At 37.1% G+C, this 10733-nt stretch overlaps 1 protein-coding gene across 1 annotated transcript in view; it reads right to left on the reverse strand.

Annotated features, from left to right (window-relative positions):
* Positions 1-1270: 1270 nt before the first annotated feature.
* LOC107573520 (uncharacterized) overlaps positions 1271-10733 on the reverse strand; it is a gene marked incomplete at its 3' end in the record, with an annotated part of 46355 nt that continues 36892 nt past the window's right edge. Inside the window, exons 2-6 of the mRNA XM_016259952.1 lie at positions 2412-2640; positions 2142-2254; positions 1781-1850; positions 1634-1675; positions 1271-1546 (exon numbers count right to left, since the gene is read on the reverse strand). Of these exons, the coding sequence (XP_016115438.1) occupies positions 1271-1546; positions 1634-1675; positions 1781-1850; positions 2142-2254; positions 2412-2640 (730 nt within the window). The remainder of the gene's footprint in view (positions 1547-1633; positions 1676-1780; positions 1851-2141; positions 2255-2411; positions 2641-10733) is intronic.

Here is a 10733-nt window from a genome sequence, read left to right on the forward strand (position 1 = left end):
CTACTGCTCACACGTCGCGGGTCTAATCTACGCCTTGGACCTGGCACGAGCCAGAGATGCTGAGCTGAGCCATTCATCATCAACAACACAAACAAAGTCCTCCTGCACGAGTCTACCACAGCAGTGGCACAAGCCAAGGGGTAACAAAATAAGGGCAGTGCCAATATCATCGGTAGTTGTCGCTAAAGCCAATGAAAACCGTATGCGGCGACCAATCGACTGTCGGTATGCAGGAAGCAGGTAAGTTATTAAGGTAAAAATTATGTTTATGGTTATAGTTATGGGATTTGGCAGACGCTTTTGTCCAAAGTGACATACAAATAAAAACAATACAATAATTAAAATTAACAGTGAACAGTTTTAAAATGTTGGTAAGACTACATTAAGGAGAATAGAAATAATAAACAATAATGTCAATTCAATCAATAGCCTAATGAAAATAAAACAACACTATAATATACAAACCATAACATTAGAGAGGCAGGTTTCCAAGTACAGCAAAGTTTTGTCATATAAAACCCCTAGCTTTGCATTGATAGGGTATTCTTTTTCAGGACCTTCTCAGTTAGAGGAGAAAATTGCTTTATTAAAAAGGCAGACAGGAGCTCCCATCAGCTACTTGGTAAACAGACCCCCCTGTTGACATAATTGTAGGAGGAGAGAGATACCCACTAGGAAGTGGTTTGAGCCATCAGGTAAATGAATGAGAAGAAGCAGTATTAAAGTAGATATTCTTTATTGTGTACTTTATATGAAATTCCCTCAACTTGTATGTACAGGGCAGTGCAGGACAGTGCACCACGTCAGCATGATCTTCCTTGACCACTCAGCTCTTCTACACACAGACAACCTTAATCTGTGATGATATGTGGCTGGAAGTTAGATAGCATGCTTACTACATACCATATTTGATTTATGTTCACAAACTCTTTCAAAATGAACCCTGTGCTTGGCTATTCTTTTGGTCATTTCAACATCTGCATGTGGCATCTGTCTGTTTGCTCTTGCAAAAGGTGGAATGTTAAGTTGCAAACCAATCTCCTCAACTTCCTTCTCTATTAGAAAGCCTTTATCAACCATCAAGCCATCTCCTACATTGAGATTAGACTAGTGAGCTTGGTCTCTGAATCTTAAGTTCAGTGCGGTCTAAGATGGCAAAAGTATTCGGAAATTCTTCCTTAAATTTAGCTGGCATGTTCTCAGAAATAACATCCCTGTGTGGCCAAATAGACAATTTGCCAAGACTATCATACATATAGTCCACCCAATATGCTCTAGGAGAGCCGACTTTTGACACCTTGGCTGTGAGAACCAAGGGCACATCCAAAATGCAGACCAAAGCAATGAGGAGAGGGGTAGAGCTAGAACCTGTGGCAGCGCAGCAGTACTCGAACGTAACAGGTAATCTGGTATACCCTTGCGGCTTTGTAGTGAACCCCCATGCTCCACACCTTGGCACATCCCCAGACAGCAAGGTCGTAGATGGTACAAGCTTTGGCCTTTTGGAAATTAAATGTCCAGCAAAGAACAGCTGCCAAGACTGTCCCTATCTCCAAAGACAGGCAGATGGTAGTTACAAGCTAAAGGAGACCCACGCATATTACTACCAAATAATAGGGCAGCTGGGACTCACAGGAATGCCTTGGTGTGACTTCTTTGTAATGTGCGCAGAAGACTACATTTAGATGTAGAAAAGTGGGGTGAGATGAAATACAAATTGGATTTGTTTTTCTTTGATTACTTCCCAGTTGCAATCAGTAACTAAAAACAGATACCTTACCATAGGTAGAGTCACTCTGTTGTGATGTACTGTGAAATGTGTCCTCAGTGGAGTTTGAGGTGCTGGCTTCCTGTCACACATGATTCAGTAAACAATCAGTTTAACAATTGTTTAGTTGTCTTCATGAAATCATTAATGTTTAACAAACCCTTCTAATAACTTAACTTTTGATAGCCCCAAGGAATAAAATTTTATTACACTGTTGTTTTGTTACAAATAAAATGCACTTTGTATAAAGCATGAGAGCATGCTGTGTTCTGTAATAAATCTCGCAGCCCAAATAAAGTCTACACGGTAGTAAACAGGTATGACAGCACATAAGTGACTACTGTTAATGAACTGATTAAGTTTGCATACCAACCTTTTCCTTGGAGATCTCCGGCAAGCCCCCTGATGTTCCCTCCTCAGAAGTAACCCCTGGAGAGCTGCGATCGGATTGGGGTACTCAGGGGTAGGCCGTCGATTAGCAAAATGCTGAAATATATTTTAAAGTATTTCAGCCTCCGTCTTGCTTTTAATCATCTTATTTTACGTTCAAATATATGCATTATGAACAAAGAACCGTCATTATTTCCAAGCAATGCTGTGCTGAGTTAGCTAGCTAGCTAACATAACATTAGCGTGTTCTTACCTTGGAGCAAACGTAGGTGTTTTTGTTAATCCTGTCGACATTTAGTTGTGAATGGGGCCTCCCACACTGCTTGATCCACGCCCGGCATTTCTCCCCTTGTGTTTTAAGTTTCGGGGAGAGAAAAAATTCCACTACCCCGTCCAAACTTTTAGGAGACCGGGTATCAGATTTGCACAACGCTTCGGCATGTTTCCCTCGCTTGAAAGCAACGTAGGTGTTTTTGTTAATCCTGTCGACATTTAGTTGTGAATGGGGCCTCCCACACTGCTTGATCCACGCCCGGCATTTCTCCCCTTGTGTTTTAAGTTTCGGGGAGAGAAAAAATTCCACTACCCCGTCCAAACTTTTAGGAGACCGGGTATCAGATTTGCACAACGCTTCGGCATGTTTCCCTCGCTTGAAAGCTTGCCAGACCTCCCGCGCCTAGTTACAGTTGCTAAGCCACGATTGGCCTGTGGCGGTTTTCGGGCGAGGCTTGGCTGATGCTTGTTGTTCTTCTTCTTCTTCTTTGGTGTTTATTGGCGGTTGGCAAACCAACTTGTAGGTGCATTACCGCCACCAACTGGACTGGAGTGTGGAACAGAATACGTGCTTATGGGATTGACAATGCGTGGTGAGGTGAGGGAAAAAGAAAAAAAAAAACCCTTTAATATTAAAAATAAATAATTAAATAAACAGATTTTAATTAAATAAATAACAAATTAATACTTTTTAAATTCTTTTACTTAACTTCGTTTCTTTAATAAACTTAATGATGCAATCATATATAGCCTTTTCCCCTAGAATACCAGTTATAGAGAAGTCTTTGTGATCAACCTTCTTTAATAACTAAATAAAATGGCAACTTTCTTTGTTGTATTTCCTGCAATGAAGCAGTACATGTTCAACTGTTTCTTGCTGACTACAATAAATACATTCCCCAGTTGAGTGCTTGCCAATTTGAAACAATGTACTATTAAGTCCTGTGTGACCTGTTCTCAGACGAGTTATAATATTCCCTTCCTTACGGTTCCTGCTCTCCCTCCTCCCAGCACCAACTTGTTTTTGTATATTATATAAATGTCTACCTGTTTCAATACCATCCCAATATACCTGCCATACTGATTGTGCATATTTCCTGATGTATGCTTTAGCTTCTGCTTTACTTAATGGAACTTGTAGATCAACCTGTTTTAATTTTAGAGTTTGTTTAGCTATAATATCCACCTTCTCATTCCCTTCCACACCAACATGAGCAGGAACCCAAAATGAATTGCATTGAGATGCCCTTAACCTTTAAATTATACATCTTATGGAATATTTCATTAATTATGTCCATCCTAAAAGATGATCTGCTTTTTTTAAGTTGCTTAAATGCTTTATTTCTTGCTTTTACAACTGCTTTACAATCATCATTCCACCAGGGTACGTTCTTGATACGTCTAACTCCTGTAGTTTTAGGTATTATTTCCTCAGCCGATTGAATTATTTCATTAACTAGCTTATTGTTGAATATATTTACATCCATCTGGTTTTCCTCTAGTAGAGTCATACATCTATTTTCACAAATTACTTGAAAAACTCCCCAATTTACCTTCTCCAGTTTCCATCTAGGACTTCTCTTTCCTTGTTCATAACATATCTTTGTACCAACTGTAGTCACTACAGGATAATGGTCACTCCCTATTGTAGTATGTTTGATCACACTCCATGTACTGATCCCTGCTATTACAGAAGATACAAATGTCAGGTCAAGTACCGTTTCTGTATTTTGTATACTGTTATATCGTGTTCCCTTATTATCAATGAATTCTTCAATAAGTTGGCCATTCACATCAGTATTATTACTCCCCCATAATGAATTATAAGAGTTAAAATCACCACACCACACTACATTGTCATGCAAATGACCCACAACATCTTCTAAAATGATTTGACTTAATTTCCCACATGGATTATAGTAATTAATAATATCTATACACCCTCTTTCAGTCCATACCTTACTTATAATTGATTCATAATCTTTATTTATTTGTACTACCTTATATTTCATCCCATTTTGTATAAATGTAGCTATTCCTCCCCCTCTGCCAGATTCTCTATCTCTTCTAATTACATTATATCCCTTTATTATAAAATCCAATTGTGGTTTCAACCATGTTTCCTGAATACATATTACATTAGGTTTCTCTATTAAATTATCAATGTATTTCTTAAACTCTTGGCCATTTGCAATTAAGCTCCTTGCATTCCACTGTAGTATGGTCAGTAACATTAAGATGATCCAGCACATGCCTGAGAAGATTGAATACTCGAATCGAATACTCGTTCTGAGCAAAAAAAAAAAGTCTAATGTGCAGAGTTCTCTTGTATTCTTATTACTCACTGTTCTTTCCTGTTTGTGAGTATAACCATTTATAACCAATTGTGAGTACTAACAATCATCTTGAAAGGTACTCATTTTTTCAATAACATTTTAAATTTTATTAATAAATGGCATATTCTATTACAGATGTTATTTTCAATTTCATTTGTAACTACAATGTTATTTGTTTAACCAGCATAAAAATTCTTATAAAAATCTTTCTGTATTTATGTCCTTATTTTGTGACCTACAAATGGGTCGTTTAACATGCTGCATTTATTATCCAGTTATTTGTATTTCTATCTGTATTATGGTGTATGTTAATTTTAACGTCTACATAAGTAGTAATTGAAAAACAGTGTTATTCTGTAATTACTTTAGAATAGAGGGTCAAATTGTCTTTATTAGTACTGTATTAATGGCAGTTTAGCCATAATTATTGGCTTATTATGGTCAATAAACTTGAATATCACTCAATAATTCGTAATTAATGTGGATATAACTTTCACTTTAGAATAGGGGGTCAAATTGCCTTTATTAGTACTGTATTAATGGCAGTTTAGCCATAATTATTGGCTTATTATGGTCAATAAACTTGAATATCACTCAATAAGTGCCATAATTAATGTGGATATAACTTTCACTTTAGAATAGTGGGTCAAACTGCCTTTATTAGTACTGTATTAATGGCAGTTTAGCCATAATTATTGGCTTATTATAGCCAATAATATCATTCAATAAGTGCCATAATTAATGTGGATATAACTTTCACTTTAGAATAGGCGGTCATATTGCTTTTATTAGTACTGTATTAATGGCAGCTAAGCCATAATTATTGGCTAATTCTAGTCAATAAACTTGAATATTAGTACTGTATTAATGGCAGTTTAGCCATAATTATTGGCTTATTATAGCCAATAATATCATTCAATAAGTGCCATAATTAATGTGGATATAACTTTCACTTTAGAATAGGCGGTCATATTGCTTTTATTAGTACTGTATTAATGGCAGCTAAGCCATAATTATTGGCTAATTCTAGTCAATAAACTTGAATATTAGTACTGTATTAATGGCAGTTTAGCCATAATTATTGGCTTATTATAGCCAATAATATCATTCAATAAGTGCCATAATTAATGTGGATATAACTTTCACTTTAGAATAGGCGGTCATATTGCTTTTATTAGTACTGTATTAATGGCAGCTAAGCCATAATTATTGGCTAATTCTAGTCAATAAACTTGAATATTAGTACTGTATTAATGGCAGTTTAGCCATAATTATTGGCTTATTATGGTCAATAAACTTGAATATCACTCAATAAGTGCCATAATGTGGATATAACTTTCACTTTAGAATAGGCGGTCATATTGCTTTTATTAGTACTGTATTAATGGCAGCTAAGCCATAATTATTGGCTAATTCTAGTCAATAAACTTGAATATTAGTACTGTATTAATGGCAGTTTAGCCATAATTATTGGCTTATTATGGTCAATAATATCATTCAATAAGTGCCATAATTAATGTGGATATAACTTTCACTTTAGAATAGGGGGTCACATTGCCTTTATTAGTACTGTATTAATGGCAGTTAAGCCATAATTATTGGCTAATTCTAGTCAATAAACTTGAATATTAGTACTGTATTAATGGCAGTTAAGCCATAATTATTGGCTTATTTAAGCAGTAATTAAATATGATTACTAGCTTATTGTTCAGTCAACTTAATAAATGGTGAATTATAGAAATATATTTACATCACTACACAAATAATCTATGGCTTCTTAAGTTATAAATAATGGCTAAAATGTGTTTACTGTATAGTTAATTATTCATTACTAGCTTATTTTTGTTTATTGATAGCATAAATTTGTGTCTATAAAATGTTTAATAAATTGTAAACAATGGCTAATATGCCCTTATTATATGTTCAGTTAATCATTAATTAAGTGTGTGGTCATGCTTATCTAATGCATTATTGTGAACAAGTTAATCATTGTAACAGAGACGCTGGAGTTTGGTTACAATCCATGAGTGGAAGTTTATTAAAGGTCAAGGCTTTAAACAGATAATCAGAGGGTCAAAGTCAGAGAAGCAAGCAGATCGTTCGTCGTACACAAGGGCAGAAGCAGGCAATGAGTTCAAACACAAACATCAGTCCTATCAGGCGTCAGAACAAAAGGGGCAGAGTACAAATACGATGAGTCAAGAACTCAGGCAGAATCATACACAGGAAACCAATCAGGAACAGAGGAAGAATAAAGCTTGGTAAGGCAGGTAAACTGGCAATACTTTGCAATCAGCACATGGACCGGTCTCAGTTTATATGAGAGTCAAACAGGAAGTGAAAGCAGAGGAAGCAGAGGGAGTGGAGCACGGTCAGTACTCGGGCGAGGGCTCCCTCTGCTGGCTTGACGTTACAATCATTAACTACTAATTTATTTATGCTTAACTAATGCATAATCTGAGCTCCCTAAATGGTAAGTTAATCATTAATTACTAGTGTGTTTGTGCTCAACTAATGCTTAATTGTGAACAAGTTAACCATTAATTAATGCTTAACTAATGCATTATTCTGGACCCCTAAAATAAAGTGTTACCAGTCATATAAGATCTTCACTGCACAGCCTGCTTAGTTTAGGGCTTCTATGAGCATGAGCATGAGTGCTTCTGAGAAAATGAAGAGAAAGCAAGCCGACACATGCTGGAAAGCTTCTTTCCCAGTGAGAGAAAGTTGGTTAACGCAATGTTAAGAGCAAAGCTTGCCAATACGAAACATGTTTCTAACTTATTAAATTAAAAATGTTATTTGCAATGCAGAGAGTCTTTTCTGAAAGTTTCATTTATAGACACACCAAGTCATATTAGATCTTCAATGCACAGCCTGCTTAGTTTAGGGCTTCTATGAGCACAAATGCTTTATGAGTGCATCTGAGAAAATGAAGAGAAATTAAGCCCAAATATGCTGGAAAGCTTCTTTCCCAGTGAGAGAAAGTTGGTTTATGCAATGTTAAGAGCAAAGCTTCCGCACATGCAGGATGTTCCTAACGTATGAAATTATATCTTATTTGCAATGCAGAAAGAGCCTTTTCAGTGTGTTACAAGTTCTAGACACTGCAAGTCATATTAGATCTTCAATGAACAGCCTGCTTAGTTTATGGCTTCTATGAGCACTAATGCTGTTTTAGTGCTTCTTAGCAAATGAAGAGAAAGCAAGCCCACATGTGCTGGAAAGCTTCTTTCCCAGTGAGAGAACGTTGGTTTATGCAATTTTAAGAGCAAAGCTTGCCCATACGAAGCATGTTTCTAAATTATGTAATTAAAATTTAATTTGCAATGCAGAGAGAGTCTTTTCTGAAAGTTTCATTTATAGACACAGCAAGTCATAAAAGATCTTCAATCCACAGCCTGCTTAGTTTAAGGCTTCTATGAGCATGAATGCTGTTTTAGTGCTTCTGAGAAAATAAAGAGAAATTAAGCTCACATATACTGGAAAGCTTCTTTCACAGTGAGAGAAAGTTGGGTCCTGCGATGTGAAGAGCAAAGTTTGCGCACATGCAGGATATTCCAAACTTATGAAATTATATCTTATTTGCAATGCAGAAAGCCCCTTTTCAGTGTGTTACAAGTTCTAGACACTGCAAGTCATATTAGATCTTCAATGCACAGCCTGCTTAGTTCAGGGCTTCTATGAGCACGAATTATGTTTTGGTGCTACTGAGAAAATGAAGAGAAATTAAGCCCAGGTATGCTGGAAAGCTTCTTTTCCAGTGAGAGAAAGTTGGTTTATGCAATGTTAAGAGCAAAGCTTGCGCACATGCAGGAAGTTCCTAACGTATGAAATTATATCTTATTTGCAATGCAGAAAGCCCCTTTTCAGTGTGTTACAAGTTCTAGACACTGCAAGTCATATTAGATCTTCAATGCACAGCCTGCTTAGTTCAGGGCTTCTATGAGCACGAATTATGTTTTGGTGCTACTGAGAAAATGAAGAGAAATTAAGCCCAGGTATGCTGGAAAGCTTCTTTTCCAGTGAGAGAAAGTTGGTTTATGCAATGTTAAGAGCAAAGCTTGCGCACATGCAGGAAGTTCCTAACGTATGAAATTATATCTTATTTGCAATGCAGAGAGAGTCTTTTCTAAAAGTTTCATTTATAGGCACCATTATAATATGTTATCTAACACATATTAGATCTTCAATGCACAGCCTGCTTAGTTTAGGGCTTCTATGAGCACGAATTATGTTTTGGTGCTACTGAGAAAATGAAGAGAAATTAAGCCCAGGTATGCTGGAAAGCTTCTTTTCCAGTGAGAGAAAGTTGGTTTATGCAATGTTAAGGGCAAAGCTTGCCCATACGAAGCATGTTTCTAAATTATGAAATTAAAATTTTATTTGCAATGCAGAGAGAGTCTTTTCTAAAAGTTTCATTTATAGACACCATTATAATATGTTATCTAACACATATTAGATCTTCAATGCACAGCCTGCTTAGTTTAGGGCTTCTATGAGCACGAATGCTTTATGAGTGCTTCTGAGAAAATGTTGCGAATAAGCTCATGGGGAAATATGGATAATTAATCATAACTAGTTATAAGTATACTACTGCTTAACGCAGTAAAGATAAGAGAAATAAGAATATGAAACTATGGTCCCATTTGATATTCAGCAGATTTACACCTGAAGGAAACATCAGATTCTTAGTTCAAACACAGCTTTGTAAAAAGGTGCAAATAATACCTAAGGTATCATTTAATAAGACTAAGTTTGAATACTTGCACGTCTCGTCTGTCTGAAAGAAAGGCTTGATGCCGTCCAAAGGTTCAAGTTGATCTTTGCTGAAGTTGGTTGATGAAAAAGAACCAGTTTTGAGTCAGAGAATCTTGGTGAATGGAAAAGTCAAGGCCGAAGCCTGGCACGAGCTTAGGATGTCCTGGAGCATTGTAGCTCACATCTTCTCAGAATTCAAACAAAACCACCGACTCTGGGCGGGTCCCTGGTGTGGGGCCTTTAAGGTCGGAGAAGATTCCCGCCTCTCAAGATGGGCTTGTCCAATGAGAATAGCCGGAATCCCAAGTGGGAGTTTTGAGATACTGGGGAGTTTTATGACTCTTTGTGTGGAAGCATGGTAATTTGCATATGGAACTTTAATCGAAATTACTACAGATTCTCAGGACACTAATATATTGCCTATGTACCAACATTTAATATACACTCATTAGATCATCAGGAGACTAATTCATAGATACTAAACATGGTAAGGTAACATATATGTAAGATGACAGGAATGAGTGTTTCCATCATAAGCCTGCATAAAACAGTATAAAATCTCAAAGACAACATACACCATGACCTGAAGGATATGTGTGTTCATTCAAAGAAAGGTTTTCCTATTAATTAATCAGAGAAGAGTCCATTTTTACTGTGCACTGTGGATTTCCTATGGAAAATGTAGTGCGAGGGGAAATTCTCAACATGCCATTAGGTCGTAAATGGATCTGGTCTAGCAGAGGTGTCATGGTTGCCATGGGGACCAGGGGGGCCTGGTGTCATTGCAGACATCCTGGCATCCAGTTTATTTGGTGAGGGGTCTGTGATGACTTGTTAATCTAATGAATAACTGATTTGTTAAATCAAATGAAAAATTGTGTGTTTGATTGGTTCAGACGCTACAAATTCCCCTTTTTCGGGCGTTGTAGTCCGTAGAATAGACAACAACGAGCGATGTCAAAGGTGCAGAACAATCTAACACACACCTGTCACTCACGGCTGGGAGACAGAGGTGGCTCTCTGGCTGTTGGTGCCTCCAGGAGTGGTTGTGGTTGCTGTGGTGGAGGCTGTAGCGGTCCTCGAGCTTATGCTGCAGGTGTCGAGGCTGTGTCACCTAGTGATGATGGCAGGAGAGCAGCAGGTGAGCAGGTGGCCTCTGTTTTGCTCAAACGTCACTAGAAATCTGATGTTTGCGGTGTCGCTTG

Source organism: Sinocyclocheilus grahami, unplaced genomic scaffold (assembly GCF_001515645.1).
Source record: "Sinocyclocheilus grahami isolate Dianchi unplaced genomic scaffold, SAMN03320097.WGS_v1.1 scaffold1966.1, whole genome shotgun sequence".
NCBI classification, from domain to species: Eukaryota; Metazoa; Chordata; class Actinopteri; order Cypriniformes; family Cyprinidae; genus Sinocyclocheilus; species Sinocyclocheilus grahami.